Raw genomic sequence first — 20789 nt, 5'->3', positions numbered from 1 at the left:
AAAGTTGTACAACATTAGTGAGGACTTGTGACTCTGCAGCCAAGAGCACCTTGCTTTGAAAGATGGAGATAGTAACACACACACGTCATCTCTGTTTTGAGGACTGGACATAGTTGGGTACCATGCCTGGCAGAATGGGATGTAAATGAATGGTACTAGATCCACATCTGAGCCCTCAACTTTTTCGGTGTTCACTCTCTGTGAAGCTAAGGTGGCTTTTCTTTCTTTCTTTCTTTCTTTCTTTCTTTCTTTCTTTCTTTCTTTCTTTCTTTCTTTCTTTCTTTCTTTCTTTCCTTCCTTCCTTCCTTCCTTCCTTCCTTCCTTCCTTCCTTCCTTCCTTCCTTCCTTCCTTCCTTCCTTCTTTCTTTCTTTCTTTCTTTCTTTCTTTCTTTCTTTCTTTCTTTCTTTCTTTCTTTCTTTTGTTTTTTAGAGATAGAGAATCTTAAGCAGGCTCTTTGAGGAGTCTGGAGCCCGACTCAGGGCTCATCTGGGATCATGACTTGGGTCAAAATCAAGAGTCGGACGCTCAACTGACCGAGCCAGCTAGGTGCCCCAAGGGTGGCTATTAATCCATATTCTTGATTATATACCCTAAGGAGCACAGCTTTCCCTTCTTACCCATTGACAATGCCCCTCCCAGCAGAAAACGCCACATTCCATCCCTGGCACCTAGACTCCTGTTCACCTGATGTGCTGTGCTCCCATTGTTTCATTCCAGCACCTCCAAAGGCTCATATGCCTGCATCTCTTTGAGTGTTGATTCTGCCCATGCCACCAAGAAGCTTGCCTTTTCTTGATCGTTTTAGGAGTACATTTTGCTGCCCCTCTTTTCATCTGAGAGATTTCACCATTACTGGTACCAGGCACAGTACCAGTAATCTTACTCTTACTCTTGACTGGGTCTCTGGAACAAATACAATGTCTGGAGCCTCCACATTATGACACTCAGTAGTTGTGTTAGATATCTGTCTCTCATGGGCAATCTGGAGCCAGAATTTTAATCTCTGTAGATTTCAAGTAACTAAGAGAGTAATCAGAAGAAAGACCATCCAGCCAACATTTTAAGTAACCATTGTTTAGAAACAGCTTTTGGAGGCTACCAGAGATGACCTTTTCTGGATCCAAGGTCTAAATCAAAGGATAACTTTCAGCCTTGTCTAACTGGGGGTAGAGGGGTGGAGGGTAGGGATGTGGGGGGTAGGACATAATCACTATAAAAGGGTGTTAGCTGGGGCATCTGGGTGGCTCAGTCGGTTAAGTGTCTGACTCTTGGTTTTGGCTCAGGTCATGATCTCATGCTTTTGTGAGTTCAAGCCCTGTGTTGGGCTCCACACTGACAGTGGGGAGCCTGCTTGGGAGTCTCTCTCTCTCTCTCTCTCTCTCTCTCTCTCTCTCTGACCTTCCCTGACTTGTGTTGTCTCTCTCTCAAAATAAATAAACTTAAAAAAAAAAAGGTGTTAGCAGGAGTTCCTATGTCCCATATTCTTCCACCATAAGATTTATTTCAAACAGAATTTGGACTCGTTGAAGGTTTCAAGGAGATGAAATGACAGGAATTAACCTGAGACCAGCCACAGCTAGATTCACAGCCTCATCTCCATCTTTCAGAGCAGGTGGAGAGGGGTCAAACTGGTTAGAGTTCCATGCACTAAGCAGAGTGGAAAGATGAAGTTCCTCAAGCTAGACACTGATGTTTAACTTCACCAGTATTGCTTTATTTTTGTCTGAAGGCAGCAGGACAGACAGATACTTGGAAGGGGTTCTCAGAGGGCTTGAATCATTTGTCGGTCACCCAGGGTTTGCTGTTGTTAATATTGTTGTTGTTTGTTTGCTTTGCTGCCTTCCTGACATCTGGTCAATACCTGAAAAATGGCCCATGTGGGTGTGAATTACTCTAGTGCTGACACCCCCTGGGCATATGTGTCCTGCCGTGTCTTTAGCATGCTGGTGAACTGCTATGCCTCCTCTTTCTGACGTCCAACAGCACTTGCATTGGCTCCTTAACCATCCTACGTGGGACCTGTAGGAGACCAGAGAATTCAAGAGCTATCTCACTGGGGAGAGGTTAAACAAAAAGGCACCATTTCCCTTCTCCCTCTTGCCATATTCTTTCCACGCTGATTTTATTGTAAGGCTCATTCTAAGTTGTGTTAGTACTAAGTTACTAGACCCGAACATGTTTCTCTAATCAGGGAATTCGGGTGCCTTTTTAATCATTGTTTCCCAAGACAATAAAGAAGTGGGTTTTTAGGAAGCTCCTGACACTTTCAATACTCAATAGCTAAAGAGGCAACTTAAAAGAAATGAGTCTTAAAAGCAACCCAACATGGGCAGTGCCCAAGAGGTGACAAGACCACAACAAGAAAAGAATTGTGTGGCTTTGGCAGCACATACACTAAAATTGGAAGAATACAGGGATCAGCATGGTCCCTGTGCAAGCATGACATGCAAATTTGTGAAACGCTCCATATTACAAAAAGAAAGGAATTCAGCTTTTCCAAGAGTTAAACTGTAAATCCAACGTAGAGGAAAATAGAATGATTGAGGGCAACACGGCCTCAAAACACCTGCAAGATTTTGTGAACCTGAGTGACTTTGTCGTCATAGGATATAGGGTATTAACAGCCAAATTCTTCATCATGAACTGAGCTACTGATGTTCTGATTTTTTTTACTTTCTTGTGAATTTTCTTAGCACAGGCAGCGTCCTTGAGTGGAATCCTGGCTAGGACATGCTGTTTGGCAGTCTGGGGGTTGGTGGGCAGAGGACTATGGTGAGGGCTGCCTTGGGAAGCTGAGGTCGGTCTCTCTGTCCAGGTCATCTGAGCACCCTCCCAGCCACAGCACCATGAGCACTGTGCCAGTAGTTTGGCTTTTTTTGTTGTTTCCTTGGAGCATGCATTGTTACCTATGGGGTCAGAGAGGCAGATGTGGGAGAAGGAGACCAGGCAGTTCTCTGAGTTGGTATAGAGTGTTAACATTCTCAAAGCACGTTCAATAATCCTGTGCAACAGGCAGAGGTCACTAGCATAATAGCCACTGTGGCCCTTGCAGCAGTGAGGTAGAAAGTGCTATCACATGTGCCTGCATTATCACGATACTTTTCTTGAAAAGGCTGCAGGTCACCTAGTGTAATCCTTCCCAGTTACAGATGAGGACGTGCAGGTGGATAGACCTACTGAACTGGGCCTAAGGTTGCCCGGCTCCCTGGTGGTCATGTAAGGACTAGAATCCTGGTCCTGACTAGGCATACATCTGTGCCTGTCCCAACACTCAGAAAAACCTTGTGACAGAAATGAAAGAGTGGCCCAACTCCCACAGAACATCTCAGTCCAAAACGGCCCAGCTCCTTGCCACTGTTAGAAAAGATTTTCTTTTGCAAGGTTGTTCATGAAACTATCATATTAACACCTGGATCCTTTCTCAAAATACCAGAGACAGTCTCTCAAATTTATGGATACCTTGATACTTTGATAAGTATAGTTTGTTCTTTTTTCTTAAATTGTGAGATAGAGCATACATACAGGAGAGTGCATTTATGTGCAGTTTAAAGACTAATTATAAAGACCGATTATTAATTCTGTTTAAGAAACAGAATATTGGGGCACCTGGGTGGTTCAGTCGGTTAAGCGTCCAACTTTGGCTCAGGTTGTGATCTCACAATTCGTGAGTTCGAGCCCTGCATCGGGCTCTGTGCTGACAGCTCAGAAGCTGGAGCCTGTTTCAGATTCTGTCTCCCTCTCTCTCTGCCCCTCCCCTGCTCTCTCTCTCTCTCACTCTCTCTCTCTCTCTCTCTCTCTCTCAAAAACAAATAAGCATTACAAAAATTAAAAAAAAAAAGAAACAATATTAATAGCATTCCAGACTCACCGTCATTCACCCCCCACCATCACAACCCTCATCTCCTCCTTGGAGGTAACCACAATCCTGCTTCTATGATCATTGTTTTCTTGCTTTTCTTACTTTTCTTATTTTGCCCTTCAGAAAACCCTGAGCCAGGAGTCATGACAACCAAGCCCAAGCTCTGCTACTTTTGTGGCAGGGGCAGGATGGAGTCGATCCGCTGGCTGCTGGCTGCAGCTGGAGTGGAGGTTGGTTCCTTCCTGGGAAAAGGAAGGAGGGTAATTTGGGTGGGCTGGAGTGGTCCTCTTCCCCACTTCATAATTCAGAGTGGTCTTTAGAGATGGATCCACTCTTTCCCTTTCCATCTGTCTTCCTTTGTAAGAGGTGAGGGAGGGATCATAGTCCTCTGTTTAAGCAGGGTTGGGAGGGTGGAAGTGTAGGGAGGTGTTCTGGAAACTTTGTAGGGGCAGAGAGATCATGATGACTCATAAGACAAAGGAGAGAGAGGAGACCCACATCTGCATCATTGTTTTCACTGGAACGAACTGATTTCCTGGGGTCTTTCCAGCTTTGGCCTGGCACCATGTTCTACCCATGGTTACCCACTGAAACCTTACCTCCAGCTGCGATCTGGTCTCCTCTTGAGCCCAGAAGTCTGCCCCACTTGGATCTGTCCTTAATTCTGAATTCCTTAACCACTGACTTTTCCATAGATTTTCACAAGTGCTTTGAAACTGTTTGGTTTCATGCAGGTGTAGACTTCATTTTCCCTCTTTGAATACCATCTTCTTTAAAACAAGGACTCATGCATGACCTTCTTTGTTTTGTTCACCTTATCCTACCCTCATCTCAAGTCTTAGGGACAAAAAGTCACTCTTTCCCACTGAAGCTTCAGAGATTCCATCAGTAAATGATGATAACCCCACCTGAGTAATAATCTTCAGATCCCTTTCATTGAATGTACAAGTGTCGAAGAGAAATTTAATTTGACCTGATACAGAGGGAGAATGGCACAGAAGAGAGAGAAGAAGGGAAAGAGAGGAATAGGAGAAGGGAAATTATTGGGGGAAGTTAGAGAAAAGGACAAGAATTTGGAGAGAAAAAAGAGCTAATGTGAAGAAAAGGAAATAATATGAATGGGGCTGGGGATATCCTGTTAAGTAGACAAAACCCTCTACACACACATGCCCCCTTGCCCCCTACACACACATGCCGGCAGAATTTTCAGCTGTGTCTAAATTGGTAACTTTGTGGTTCCTTTTAAAATTTTCATTCTGGGGGCACCTGGCTGGCTTAGTCAGTGGAGCTTCTGACTCTTGATCTTGGGGTTGTAAGTTCCAGCCCCACATTGGGTGTAGAGAATACTAAAATATAAAATCTTTGTTGCTGTTGTTGTCTATTTATTTGAGAGAGAGAGAGAGAGAGAGAGAGAGAGAGAGAGAGCGCACTACCACAAGCAGGGGAGGGGCAGAGAATGAGGAAGCCAAAGGCTGAGCTGTCAGTGCAAAGCCTGACTTGGAGCTCCAACACATGAACTGTGAGATCACGACCTGAGGCACCCAGGCACCCCTACTTAAAAATGAAATCTTGGGGTGCCTGGGTGGCTCAGTCGGTTAAGCATCCGACTTCAGCTCAGGTCATGATCTCACAGTTTGTGAGTTTGAGCCCTGCACTGGGCTCTGTGCTGACAGTTCAAAGCCTAGAGCCTGCTTCAGACCCTGTATCTCCCTCCTTCTGCCCCTCCCCTGCTCATGCTCTGTCTCTCTCTCAAAAATAAATAAACATTAAAATTTTTTAAAAAAATAAAATCTTAAAAAAAGTAAATAAAAATAAAATTTTCATTCAGGAAGCCATTGGACATTTTATACTGTGAACATTTCTCCCTCTCTCTCTCTCTCTCTGAGGACATTAAAGTTATAACAACGTTTCTTTTATCTAGTTTGAAGAAGAATTTATTGAAACAACAGAACAATATGAGAAGTTGCAGAAGGGTGAGCCTAGATTTATCCAATGCTATCTTACTAGAAAAAAAATTGTTTCTGGAAATACTCATTTCAATACAGGAACACATAACTCTACAGTGACAACTATGAGGACAAGGACTGCTAACACTGATTGAATGCTCACTGTATCCCTGTCATAGAGCTAAATGTATCATCTGCATTTCTCCTTAGACTTCATAAAAGCTTATCAAGTAGACTATGACCCTGACCTCAATTAGATATGATAGCATGGGCTAACTGAGCGAATTGGTTCAATACTCCCCACCCCACTAAAGAATCCTTTTAGAATTCTTAAATACTGATCCAGTGGGTTGGAGGGGAGGGAGTAAAAGGGAAGAGGAATTTGACCAAAGATATTCTTTAGTTCTCATGGCTCATATCCACTTCTTCTTAATGGTTTCAGCAGGTTAACAGACACCATTATTTATCAGGTTACAATTATAGAACCAAGACTATAGAAAAGATCAAAATTTGATTACATTTGGAAGAAGTCCTTCATCCTTACAATGCCCTAGAAAACTTTTTCACACCAAGACAAAAGACTAGTACTTTCACAGAGTTTCTTAAACTTCTAACTGCCACAAAGTTATTTTCCTTATCTAAGGAAACCTGGATGTTCCCATTATTGCTGATAAACAGTCATGAAATGAACACAAATTATTTTTTGGAAAAATGTTCAACTAGTAATCCGCAGACCTACCATTTACAAACTGTATGACTGCAGAAGGCCTTTAACTTCTCTGCGTCCTTTCTCCTTACCATAAAATAAAAATAATCTCTGTGGTCACAGATGCAGGATGCCAGTAGATCTCATTAAATGGGGAAGGCCAGCTAACCCCTCCCTAGTTCTTGTCCAGAAACTTTAATAAATCCCTGAACCTCCTCTTCCTCGTTATTTCTGCCCTACTCCACCCCAAACAAGGCCGGTCACTGGAACGTAGTAGGGAGTAAATACATATGTATTGAATAAGTAAATGAAATGTATCTTCAGAAACTCTTCCATGATCATTCTGGCAGGAAGTCCTCCCTAACAGCCTAGGAGATCCTCCATTCCTCTCTGAGTCTGTGATGCTACTCTTGTGCTTCTGATACGCTCCTGGGCATTACTATTATTAGCGAATAAGAGGCAGAAAAGGACAGCAGAGAGGGCCCTCGGCAGAGAGTCGGGAGACATACTTCTGTTGGTTTAGCTGTCTCCTATGAGTGTGACCAAGTCACGTTTGCCCTCTTGGCCTCCATAGTGCCATAGTCTATAATATGAATGAACTAGTGATTGCAAAGATCCTTCCCTGCACTGTTGATCCTAGATTTTTAAAAAATCCTTCTGAAGAAGATCATCAGTTCCTAGAAACATGGATCATTTTTAATGCACTTCTGCATCCTTAAAAGCAGTAGCACAGAGACCAGTTTGGATGATCATTCAGTGTTAGACAAATGTAGCACTATCTTTAGGAAGTGGAGATTTTTCAGTCTCTCCATTAATAATTGTACTAATATTTCCAAGGCATGGTCACAAGCATGATTTTATTCCTGCTCAAGGAAACCTTACAATGGGCAAGACAATACTGCTACAGATCAGAAAATAGGTTTAGGGAAGACAGAGACTTGCCTGAATCATCCAACTAAATAGGTACACTGGCTCCCTGAAAAGTTCCTGTGGTGGTTTTCTCTCCACCATCTTCTACTGTCTCTCATTAAAGCAAGCAGCAACAATATTGGAAACTAGGGAAATTCATTATGGTCTTTGCCAATGCACTAGTGAAGTCTGGTTCCTATTCTAGATAAAGTTCCTTATTCTCAGCAATGTGCAGGTAGTAAAGGAAATTTAAAGGCTATGTATTTCTTCAAGACCCTATCCTATGAAAAGAGTACTAATTATAGTACACCTTTAAATGCACTACTTTTATAGGCAGTCACTCACAATGAAGAAAATTTAATTTTACTGAACACTGATTATTGACAGTATTCAGTGCTTTTTTAAAGCTATCTCATTTAATCTTTTCAAAAATCCTGCTTGATAGGTATTATTACTATTTTAGAGAAAAGGAAGCTGAAGCTCAGGTAAGTCATTTGCTTAAAGACACATGGCTGGGGAGGGCTAAAGCTGGCATTTGGACCCAGTCTTCCTGGGTTCTTGTTGTCACATCCGTCCTGCTGATGTGTAGACCAGGAGTGATACCTGATGTGCTTTTCAAAGAATTCGGGCTCCCAGCCTCCAGCCCTGAATCAGAATTATCTGGGGAGTGGGTGAGTATTTTTAACAATCCATCTCCCTGAGATGATTTTCATAGTATTTATATTATAATACAGTCATAGTAAATGTATAGCGTCTTACATAGTCGTGATTAACCAATGTACAAAAATGCATGAAACCATCAAGCGAGTCTCAGATTTTCCATAAAGCAAGTGGTAGGAATTTCCTCAACAACTGGCATCGTTAGCTCACCGCTTTGGATGAAAACTAAAAACTACTCAACAAAATTAGAAGGGACCCTCCTGCAGGCTTATCACAACCATGAAAGGAGAGTACCCTAACCTCTCTTTGCTCAGTCCATAGACGGACGCCTGCTATTTGGCCAAGTGCCTATGGTTGAAATTGATGGAATGGTGCTGACACAGACTAGAGCCATCCTCAGCTACCTTGCTGCCAAGTACGACTTGTATGGGAAGGACCTGAAGGAGACAGTCAGGTACCACAGTGTTCATGTCTGTACTTGACTCTTATCCAAGCTCTGTAGTTTTGCACCAGCTGAAATCCAGTTCAGATGTATGTAGACTTTCTGCCTGGGCTAGGAGGAGAAGGCAAGGGGAACAAAGGGGAGATGCTCTTGCTATACCCACATGTGCTGTGCATAACTCTGAATACTCCAGGTTTCCCCTTTTACTACTCATGGTGGTCTGCATTCAACATTCGTATCCTCTCCCCACTCCTCACAAAATAGGTTCTCATAAAATGACCTAGTAAACTTCATTCTATGTAAGGTGGAAATGACTGATTCAGCAAACACTGAGCATTCTATCAATGATCTATTACCACAAATACTGTTGTAAAACATACCACAGTGACTTAAATCAGTAGGCATTTATTCTTCCTCACCAGTCTATATGTCACGTGGGCATTGGCATATCTGGGCCAGGCTTGACTCCTCTTGGCTGGACTTACTCATTATGTCTGTAGGCAACCAGTAGTCAGTCAGGGGGCTCTGGTTTAGGGTGTTGACTGTCCACTGAGGGGTAAATGGGCCATGTGTCTCTCATTCTCTCATGCCAAGCTTGTTCTTGGAGCAGCTAGGGAGGGTTCTAAGAGACAGTAAAAGCGTACAAAGCTTCTTAAGTTCTAGGCTCAGAACTGGTCATCAGTTCCACCTCATTCTATTTGTCAAAGCAAGTCATGAAGTCATTCCAGAAAACAGACCACAACTAATGATGGAAGGGACTGTCAAGTTTTATCACAATTACTGAATGGTGAAGTTTTGTGTCCATTGTTTTGCACATATATACCACAAGCATCTACTCCATGCTGGGCACTGTGCTAGGCTTGGCTGAGGATGGCTGGATTATTACTCCCAGGAATACATAGTTCAGCTTCACATGAGATAAGTAAACTACAGACAAAACAAAGACTTATAACTATAAAGGTTTTATCTGTATTTGGGGTCCAAGGGCCATTTCAGTGGTCCTTGAAATCTTATCCCCACAAGCATGAACACTATGGGGTGGTCCATACGTATACATAGAAGACATGGTAGGACAAAGGCCTAAGTTCAATTGTTCAGAAGGAGAGAGAGTATAACAGGAATGAAAAAGTCCATAACCAGAAGCAGCGCACCCAACTCTTCTTTAGATCCACCTTTAAAATGAATTTAGTCATCCTAACTTGCAGTCCCAAAGGCTTATGGGAAGAGAAGCAATTTCAAACAGTGTATGAAAGCCATCCTTTTGTAACAAATGAGTAATACTATGCAAAAGCCATCTGTTTCTCACTGTTTTGATGCATGTGTTTGTTTTTTACAATTAAAGGTGACAGGCTAGATGACAATCGAACATGTAAGAAAAACGATTTGTAATTCAGATAGGACAACAAAGTAAATTATGCTTTTATATATGTTGAAAATAGAAAGAGATGATCACTGAACCAAATCTGTTGGGCAGTTAGCATATAGTGGGCGATACACAGACACACAGCCCTTAATGGTTGCAAACTGGTTGTAGAGAGAACTTGCACAGCATAACTGCACCAATAGTCTAATAAATAATGGTCATATATCTACCATTCTTAGGTGTTTTTTTTTTTTTTCGTTTGTCAATGCAAGGGAAAATTTTAGAGAATGAATCAAGGTATTTGTCTGATCTGACTAGGAAAGCAAACGTTTCCTTCTCAGTTGCCAGGTCAGGGGAAGACCTGCTAAATTATGCATCTTTCCTAAACAACTAAAGAGGTTCTGGTGCTAATAGTTTCGCACTTCTGGTAAACTTCATTCAGCTGGGTTTTTAAAACCACAATAATCTATTTATTTATGGCAGATATCAACTTAGAGGCACTTAATTTTTTTCACACATCCCTTCATTCAATAAACATTTCCAGAGATGCTAGTATACCGTGATCACTAGGATGGCTGTGGTGGCAGAAATCATTCCTGAGCATGGAATCTTAAGGGAGGGGGCATGAAAAGTCATTTGCCCCAATATTGATCTGCACCACCACTGTGGCGAATTAGGGAATCCCATACTGAAAGGGTCGCGTCGGAATGAGAGTCAACACGCTGTTTTGTCAGGATCAACATGTACGCTGACGGCACCCTGGACCTCATGATGATGACCGCGCAGGCTGCGTTCAAACCCTCTGAGGAAAAAGAGGAGAATCTTACTTTAATCGTGAAGAAAGCTAAAACCCGTTACTTCCCCGCCTTTGAAAAGGTAAGGGGGGAGCAATCCACTTTAGACCTCACTGAGGCCTTATCCTGGCGGGCCAGACGTGCCAGGGTGCTCTCGCGAGAGGCAGGGTCGCGCTCCGCGACGGCTGCGCGCGCAGGTCCTGCTAGGGGAGCAGGGGGAGGGGCTGGCATCTTCAAGAGGCCGGCCGGTACCCCTTCCCACGCCAGAGGGGAACTGGGGGCAGGGCGGACGAGAACTGGGAAGCCGAGCGCGGGCAAGGCAAGTTCCCACCTGCACTTGCAGGATGCAGGCCTTCCGGACTTACTTCCTGTTGCTAAGAAGACTATTTCAGGCGTCAATATCTGTTAAAAATGTTAAAAAGACAGAAGCTGTGGTAGAGCTTTACTGCACCTGGAGCAAAACTTTAATAAGGGTTACGTAATAATGGAACCTCCAACAAAACTGAATGGGAATAAGCCAAATGCAATGAAAGGTACAGCATTTCTGTTCTGATTTTTTAAAAAGCCATCAGCCCAAGGCATCTTCGCCTTAAATTTCCTGTCAGATGTTTCTTTGCGTGTAATACTGGTGGGTAATCATGCCTCAGTAAAAAGATAAGGTCTCTTAAAGTTACAACTTTTCCGAAGTCGTTTTGGAGTGAATCATTAGGAATGTCCTGGAAATACAAATGGTAAGGTACCATGTATGCATAGGGTTCCATAAATAAAGGCTTGTCAGACAGAAGAATTCTGTGGTATTTCTCCTCAGTCTTAGTCTTGGGGAAAGAATGATTTATTACTGATTAAACCACAATGAAGGATTCTGCCAGTACCTCAGAACTAGACAAGCAAGCTCCTCTTTATCTGGAACAATGTACAGTGTTGTTGAAATGCCTTTCATGTAAAAAAACCAAAAAAACAAAAAAACAAACAAAAAAAAAACGTGTGATTACTTGAGTTATAATGTTAAATGGACATTATCATACTACAGAATTTGAAATCTGTGTGGCCTAATCCAGTACTCCTCAAAACACTTAAAATAATGTATTTGCTCAAATCAGGATCAAACTCAAGTTTATCTGAAACTAATGTAACATTGTGTGTCAAGTGTATTTCAATTAAAAAAAAAAATAACCCCGAAAACAATGAAACAAAAAATCCTCAAATTCATTCTCTGTCATTAGTCAATTACATTTTTAAGCTTCTTTTAATCTATAAGGTCCCTTCCTCTTTTTTTCTATTTTTTAAATATTTATTTGTTTTGAGAGAGAGAGAGTGCACAAGGGAGGGGGGCAGAGACAAAGAGAATCCCAGGCAGGCTGCCTGCTGTCATCGCAGAACCCAACTCGGGGCTGGATCTCATGAACCATGATGTCATGACCTGAGCCAAAATCAAGTTGAATTGGACACTCAACTGACTGAGCCACTCAGGCTCCCCTTTTTCTCTCCTTCTATTCCTCTTGTATTTATCTTGTCAAATTTCCCATAGCCTGGATTTTACTAAATGCAGCATACTCCTTTATTCTCTAAAATTCCTGTCAATTGGAAGTTAGAATTAGAAGCCTAATCGTGTCCAGGTGTGATGATTTTGGCCAGACTGTCATAGGTGGTGTTGTCAAGGTCATTAGGAAGCAGACATTATCTGGTTTTCCCTCTTCTCACAACTAAATGCGACTGATGATTAATGCCTAGACCCACTGATTTATTGGTGAATGCAAAATACTGACACCCAAATCTGTTAACCCCTCTTCATTTATTAGCTGGAATACTTTCTATAAAATGAATCTTCCCCGTCATAATATATTTAGTTACTTTGGGGTGTGGTTTATGTTAAGAAAGGAGGATAAATCCTTGATTCTAGCTCTGTGTTCACTGCTTTTCAAAATGAGTTAGTTACCTAGCATCTTCAAAGGGGACTAATGAGTTTATTGATTTTTCCTTCTTGTTTTTGTTCTTTAAATAACATGATGATACTGTTTATTGCCATGAATTTAAACATTGGCTGTGCTTTGATTAATGTTAGGGCTCTTCTTCTTCTTCTTTTTTTTTTTTTTTTTTTTTGAGTATGGGGTGCCTGAGTGGCTCAGTCAGTTAAGCATCCGACTCTTGGTTTCAGCTCAGGTCATGACCTTGTGGTTCATGGGATTGAGCCCCATATCAGGCTCTGTGCTGACAGCTGGCAGCCTGCTTGGGATTCCCTCTGTCCTCTCTCTGCCCCTCCCCCATGCATGCACATGTGCACATGCATGCCCACATGTGCTCTCTCTCTCAATAAATAAATTTTTAAAAATACGTAAATAAAGTAAATTTGAGTATAGTTGACACACAATGTTACATTAGTTTCAGTAATTATGCAAGTGATTATAGAAGCTCAAGTATCTTATCTTTTGGACAGTGGTAGCTTCGTCAGGTTTGCTTCTGGTTTTTGACATGGTCCCAGCAATCTTTGATTCCTCCCTTTTTTTTTTTTTTCAGTCTGAAGAATCTCCCTCTTTTTTTTTTTAAATTTTTTTTGTTCTCTTTTTTTTTCAATATATGAAATTTATTGTCAAATTGGTTTCCATACAACACCCAGTGCTCATCCCAAAAGATGCCCTCTTCAATGCCCATCACCCACCCTCTCCTCCCTCCCACCCCCCATCAACCCTCAGTTTGTTCTCAGTTTTTAACAGTCTCTTATGCTTTGGCTCTCTTCCACTCTAACCTCTTTTTTTTTTTTTTTCCTTCCCCTCCCCCATGGGTTCCTGTTAAGTTTCTCAGGATCCACATAAGAGTGAAACCATATGGTATCTGTCTTTCTCTGTTTGGCTTATTTCACTTAGCATCACACTCTCCAGTTCCATCCACATTGCTACAAAAGGCCATATTTCATTTTTTCTCATTGCCACGTAGTATTCCATTGTGTATATAAACCACAATTTCTTTATCCATTCATCAGTTGATGGACATTTAGGCTCTTTCCATAATTTGGCTATTGTTGAGAGTGCTGCTATGAACATTGGGGTACAAGTGCCCCTATGCATCAGTACTCCTGTATCCCTTGGGTAAATTCCTAGCAGTGCTATTGCTGGGTCATAGGGTAGGTCTTTTTTTAATTTTCTGAGGAACCTCCACAGTTTTCCAGAGTGGGTACACCAGTTTGCATTCCCATCAACAGTGCAAGAGGGTTCCCGTTTCTCCACATCCTCTCCAGCATCTATAGTCTCCTGATTTGTTCTTTTTTAATTTTTTAATTTTACTTAAATCCAAGTTAGTTAACAAGAATGTCCTTCTTTTTAAAAAGATTCTGGAAAATCCTCCACCAGATAATAGGGAAAATGGCTTCCTCCCTATTCTCTCTGTTCTGTCCTTCTGGGCTCCTCTTAGACTTAGGTTGGAGCTTCCTTCTATATTACATGTCTCTTAACCTCTCTCTCATATTTTCAGTATCTTTATTTCTGTGGGTTTCCTCAGATCTTTATGCCAAATTATTTTTTTCAATTTTTCTATTGAATATTTTTATACCATTTATATTTTTCATTTAATAATATTTATTTCTTTTTCAAACCCATATGCTCTTTTTTTTTTCCACATGCCTTCCTCCCCCATTTTCTCTTTGAACATTTTAAGCATTTTTAACTCCTTAAAGAGTCCACTCTTGAGACACCTAGGTGGCTCAGTCAGTTGAACATCTGACTTCAGCTCAGGTCATGATCTCATGGTTCATGAGTTCGAGCCCTGCATTGGGCTCTGTGCTGACAGCTCAGAACCTGAAGCCTGCTTCAGATTCTGGGTCTCCCTCTCTCTCTGTTCCTCCCTTGCACTCTCTCTCTCTCTCTCAAAAATAAATAAAGATTAAACAAAAAAATTTTAAGACTCCACTCTTACATTTGGCTCTGTGACCCAAAATTCTTTGTCAGTGTGCTGCCTCTGTCTTATAAAAGAGTTATCTCAAGTACAAATCATGTGCTTTGTAACTTGTGTCTGTGAGCTTGTCTTCTGCAGGAATCATTTTCCATATATTTGGCATATTTGATATATGCCATCAACTGTTTTTATGTTTGCCATGGCTGGAATACTCTAGAATTCACTGATTCAAGTCATTTTATTCATCCATACTAATACTTTATTTTTATTCATGTATCACAGGAAGAGATGTGGTGCCTGAATTTATCTTTGTTCCTTACCTATGGAGTAAACCCATATTTTGTACATCTGCCACTCAAAGCTACACCTGAGGGATTTTTATATTCACTTTTCATTGGATAGCAAGAAGGCTCAGGTTTGGGCTTCTGATATCCCATTGATGATTTATTTCTGCTTGTGGGATAGTAGCCAGATTCTAGTTAATCATGACCTTAGTGTCTCCCTATACTAGTGGGTTCAGTTTTACTTAACCAGCTCTAAGCTTTTAAGAGAGAACTCCGTTCTAACACTTTACTACTCCAAATATCTTGATAATCACTGACAACTTTCCAACAATATTGTGCCAGTTTGCAGCAGGTTTAAGAGTGTTTAAGAGTTGGTTTCATCTGACTCTTTCTAACATTCTTGGAGATTATCAAGAAAAAGATTCTTTAGTACATATGATCTTTACAAGAGAGTCCCTGCTTTTATAAGTGTTTAGCCAGGCAAAATAGTCTTTACTTTTATATGATATTCTTTGTCATCTTTCTTTCTGCAGATTTTGAATGACCACGGAGAGGATTTTCTCGTTGGCAACAAATTCAGTTGGGCAGACATACAACTGTTGGAAGCTATTTTAATGGTGGAAGAACTCGATGCTTCTGTTCTTTCTGACTTCCCTCTACTGAAGGTAGTGTATTAATATCCACATGAAGCCCAAGAAAAAGTGAATAGAAACAAAGACTAAAACAAAATGCATCTCCAGGTTATCTTAAAAGAAGACTGCTAAAAAAATTTTTTTTAATGTTTATTTATTTTTCAGAGAGAGACAGAGGATGAGTAGGGGAGGGGCAGAGAGAGAGGGAGACACAGAATCGGAAGCAGGCTCTAGGCTCTGGCCTGTCAGCACAGAGCCTGATGCGGGGCTCAAATTCATGAGCTGTGAGATCATGACCTGGCCTGAACTCCGAGGCCTAACTGACTGAGTCACCCAGGGACCCCAGGCATCTGATTCTTGATTTCAGCTCAGATCATGATTTCGCAGTTCATGAGATCAAGCCTCACATTGGGCTCCATGCTGCCAACTGCTAATGCTTGGGATTCTCTCTCTCCCTCTCTTTTTTTGCCCCTCCCCTTTTTTCCCTTTAAACTAAATAGTGCATTCTAGAGCTCTTTCCCTGTCAATACAGGGGTCTTCCTCTTCTTCTTACATATTATATCATTTTAAATTACTGAACTGTATACTTTGTAGGGATGTACCATAGTTTATATAACCAGTTTTCTGTTCTTGGAAATATAGGTTATTTCTGACTTTTCACTGTGCTAACGTTCTTATCGTTATTTCTTCGCTCATACGTTATGTTATTTCTTTGCTCACCCTTATAAGAAATTCCTAGAACAGGAATCAGTAGGTCAAAGAGTATGAATTTTTTAGAGTTTTTAATATGAACCTCTTTGAGACAATGATTTTTTATTTTTTCAATTTTTGAGAGAGAGTGTGTGTGGGGGGGTGGTGGGGAGGGGCAGAGAGAGAGAGAGAGAGAGAGGGACAGAGAGAATCTTAAGCAGGCTCCATGCCCAGCATGGGGCCCAACATGGGGGCTCCATCTCACGACCCTGGGTTTATGACCTGAGCTGAAATCAAGAGTCGGACACACTGACTGAGCCACACATGCACCCGAATGATTGTTTAACAAAACAGTGTATTCAGGCTAAACATACTAGCAATTGTATTACCATCCTGGGAACATCCAGCAAACAGGCCTTAAGAATTAATTCAGATTCAACACACTGAGCTCCATAAGCTGGCCGCCTAAGCACTCTCCTCCCATGACAAAGTTATGATTTTCTTAAAGGTTGTGGCTGCTATGGAGGCTTTCATTTTACTGGTTCTCATTTCAGGCATTTAAAGCAAGAATCAGCAACATCCCTACAATTAAGAAGTTCCTGCAGCCTGGGAGTCCGAGGAAGCCACCCCCAGATAGCCACTATGTGGAGGTAGTCAGGGGCATCCTGCAGTTCTGATGAAAGTAGGTCTTACAGTGGCAAACAGCCATGATCCAGTCGCAGGATCAGTACGGGCCGCTGCAAACTGAAGCAAACTATAGATTCTAGGAGTAAAGTGTCTGAAAAGAACAAAACCATACTACTAGGAACAGCAAACACTGATTAAATGCAATACGAAACCATTCTGATGTGTGAAATTTTTTTAAGCTTGTCGATTGTGGATGATGGTTACAACCTTTATGAAATCAGTGTTGTGTGTAAATAAATAGGAGGCAGTATGGGGCGCCTGGATGTTTCAGTTGGTTGAGCATCCGACTTCAGCTCAGGTCATGATCTCGCAGTTCATGAGTTCGAGCTCTGCGTCAGGCTCTGTGCTGACACCTCAGAGCCTAGAGCTTAGTTCTGAATCTTTGACTCCCTCTTTCTCTGCCCCTCTACCGCTCATACTCTGTCTCTAAAAAAATAAATAAATGTTAAAAAAATGTTTTTTTTTTTAAATAAGAGGCAGTGTGTATTTAGGGCAGCGGCCTACATAAGGCACTGTTCTCGCTGTCTGTACCAAGATCAGGACCACTGTTGGAAGAGTGAACAGAGAGTTTTGGGGGCCAGGATCTCTCCAACACCCACACTGACGCTGAGTACTTGGGTTAGATAAAAAGTGGCAAATGACAAATCAGGAGTGACATGATGGCTGATGCTAGTGAATCCTAAGAGGAAGGATGGGGGACAGAGAATGTCCAGGGAACATCATTCTGTGGCCCCAAAAAGAACTTGGACAATTAGACAACCTTATTCCCCCTAACAGAGCCTCCTTAGTCTGGGTTTTGCTTTGCTGAAACAATTCCAAGTAACACTAAGATTAAGATGTAACCGATGAATATTTGTACAAACTGACCCAAAGATTCCCTGTCCTTGATAAACATGCTTTAAGTGTATCTACTGCATTCCCAAGTTGGGTATTTGGAACTCAGCTCCACATCATGGCCCTGTTTGGTGGGGGATGGAGCAGCTGTCCAGGGTGATCTTACAGGCACGGTGGTGCTTTCCAATGGGTGGTCTGTGGTCTGGAGCAGGGCTTCTGTCAATGCTTTGAGGTACATGACTCTACCAGCTCTAAACTGCTGCTGGGCCATCCTGCCCAAGCCACACACTTGATCAGCTTCTGAGTATGTATCCAGGTACATGTCCTTACTTGTGAAATGACTTAATGGCTCACCAGACTTCATGCCACCTGAAGGGCACCACAGGGCATCCCTACACTGTACCTCACCATCCCTACACTGTACCTCACCTCTCCATTTTACCTCCCCAACTCAGATGACAGATTGGTCAACAGAGTTATAACCATGTAGACCATTCAGCATCCCCCAGCCCAGCCTGTGTATGACCTGAGCTCTTGCCCCCAAAGTAGTCAAATCCCAACCTGGGGATTCTCATTTAGCTAATTGCCCTGTCTCATTCCCCACTCTGGCAAGGCCATGGTCACTACCAGATGATGAATCAGAGTGGGAGAAAAGACTTCTCACAGGGAAACTCTGCCCTTCTCTCTGTGGGATGACTTTTTCCTCTGACCTCCGCCAAAGCCAAGAGTCTGACCTGACAGAAATTAAGTAAGGAAAGGAAAAGAACTTATTTTTTCATGATTCAAAATGGTAAGCCAATCTCTTTTTGTTATAATCACATGGTCTTGGTAAATAATTCAAATAGTTTAGAAGGCTTACACAGTGAAAAATAAAATCCTCCCCTCTCTGGATTGTTCTTAAAAACAAGCACTTCCTGGGTCCTCACTCCCTGCCCTGATGTCTCCCTTGAGAACCAAGCACCATGTGGTTGAGTTCCCAAAGCCTTAAGCCTGTGTTGCCCAGGGTCCTACTTCCTGGGTTATGAAAACAAATCCTAGGTCTGACCCCAACCCGGCACATTCTCTGAGCACACCCTAAAGGCAACTAACAAAGGCACATCCAACCAGTGCCAGAGAATGATTCATTATAATACATAAAAGTTGCTGTCTTTCTTGTAATAGTCTTTATCCCTTCATCCTTCCCTATAGGGCTCTCTTTGGGCCAACTGCCTAGCTACCCAAACTAGTAGAGGTAACTCTGGGTGTCCAAGGAAGTGAGCCTCAGAGACCCTATAGCAGTCAGCAACATTCAAGGCCCCACTTCTCTTCCATCACTAGGGAGTCGTAGCTTTGGACAGAAAAAGATGGGCAAGTGAAGACAGTCAGCTCAGTATACCCATAGAAAGGGAGGTATAGGGCTTCAAAGGTCCTTGGTCTTCTCTTCCAAAAGATTCTGGGATGAAGACCCTCTAACCATCTTTCTTTGCCCATTTCAAAAGGTTAGCCCTCTGAAAGGTGAGAATTTCTTTCCTTGGTGACTATGAATCTGTCCTATTTCAGTTAAAGCCTATTTGCTTTGTTTGCTTAGACCTCAGCATACAAAGAATTAAAACCTGGGCAGTGACCCCATAATGACCCTTCCTAACTGGATGTTGATCATTAATCCTCCCTTTGGACTCCAGCTTGGACTTTGCAGCATGGGATTGCTGCATGAGTTTCTCTGATAGGTCCAGAGGGCAAAAAGACACAGCCAGAGATGGTTGTTTCCATTAGCTTGTAAAATTGGGAGAAAGGGGTTTTTTTTTTTGGTTTTTGGATTTTTTCATTTGGGGCAGGGGCATGTCAGAGGGTGTACTTGTAGTTTTTAAGCAAAGAAGGAGGTTTATTAGCTCATACATCTGAAAGAACAAGTATGAATCCAGAGACTTTCAGACCATCAGGATTGCCCATATTTCACTCTGTGTTGGTCTTAGGCTCTTCCGAGGTTCTGTGATTGGCTCATCCTCATCCCAGGTGGGCCCTGGGGCTGGCAATGCTGCAGCCACAGTGGAACCACAGGGAGGAGGCAAAGGAGGTTCCTTAAAGGAGTGGGCTGGTATTGCAAGGAGGAGAGGGGAGACATGCTGGGCAGACACACCCACAAAGGTTTACTATCTCCCCAGTCTACAGAGAGGGAAAGTGAGGCTCAGCAAGTCTGTTACCCCATACACAAGGCTCCCACTGTGTTGTGCTACCAGTAGGAATTACCTTCCAGCTTTAGAGATGGGAAAAATTAGACCCACAGAGAGGAGGCAAATTCATTTAAGATCGCAAGCTGATGAGTGGCTGAACTGTAGCCCAGACCATGGATCCATGGTCTTTTAAATAGACTGGCAGGAGCCTGGTGTTCGTTTTGCGAGATTGAGGAGAGGTAGGAGATAGTCTTTCCTGATTGCTTAAGGAATGGCAGATTTGGACACAGTGTTCCCATGCCTCGCCCTCAGTAGCCATTACAATGCTGAATCAGTAAATTGTACTTTCTGGTTTTTGTTTTTTTCCCATGGCCCTTTCCATCCAGTATCTATTGGACCCTCCCCAAAACCTTGCAAGGATAAAGCTTCTTTCTTTCAGATTGTAACACTACTGGAACTTGATGATTTTTTTAATTTTTTTATTTTAGAGAGAGACAGTGGGTGAGTGGGAGAGAGGGACAGAGGGAAGAGAGAGAATCTTAAGCAGCCTCCAACCCCATCATGGAGCCCAAAGTGAGGCTCGATCCCATGACCATGAGATCATGACCTGAGCTAAAATCAAGAGTCAGATGCTCAACCAACTGAGCCACCCAGGCAACCGATTCTTTCTTTCTTTCTTTCTTTCTTTCTTTCTTTCTTTCTTTCTTTCTTTCTTTCTTTCTTTCTTTCTTTCTTTCTTTCTTTCTTTCTTTGTTATTATTTTTGTAAAGCTTTTTATGGAAGTAAAGCAAACAGTGAAGGAGGCAAATCTTACATTTACAGCTCAATGTCCATTGTTTTTGTTCTTACAAGTGTCACATTTCTGTATTTTAATAGGAAGCAGTGCTGGGGATACTGTATATGAAATGTTCAATGAGTTTTAGTTAGCGTATATAATCTTGCAAACA

General features: G+C 42.1%; 1 protein-coding gene and 1 pseudogene across 3 annotated transcripts in view; both read left to right on the top strand.

The window, feature by feature from the left end:
- Positions 1–2374: 2374 nt before the first annotated feature.
- On the top strand, positions 2375–2475 carry LOC111560661 (annotated as a pseudogene).
- A 1373-nt stretch (positions 2476–3848) lies between these two features.
- Positions 3849–20789, top strand: part of LOC101084793 (glutathione S-transferase A4-like) — a 30503-nt gene continuing 13562 nt past the window's right edge. The window contains exons 1-6 of one of the 3 annotated variants that reach the window (XM_023254061.2): positions 3875–4090; positions 5782–5833; positions 8403–8535; positions 10621–10762; positions 15383–15514; positions 16726–17013. In XM_023254061.2, the coding sequence (XP_023109829.2) occupies positions 3935–4090; positions 5782–5833; positions 8403–8535; positions 10621–10762; positions 15383–15514; positions 16726–16848 (738 nt within the window). In that variant the 5' untranslated portion in view covers positions 3875–3934 and the 3' untranslated portion in view covers positions 16849–17013. Of the gene's footprint in view, positions 4091–5781; positions 5834–8402; positions 8536–10620; positions 10763–15382; positions 15515–16725; positions 17014–20789 lie in introns of those variants that run through there. The other 2 variants (XR_006597833.1, XM_045057648.1) reach the window with 2 other exon arrangements.

Source organism: Felis catus, chromosome B2, assembly GCF_018350175.1.
Source record: "Felis catus isolate Fca126 chromosome B2, F.catus_Fca126_mat1.0, whole genome shotgun sequence".
NCBI lineage: Eukaryota > Metazoa > Chordata > Mammalia > Carnivora > Felidae > Felis > Felis catus.
This window is presented reverse-complemented; position numbering and strand designations above follow the sequence as displayed.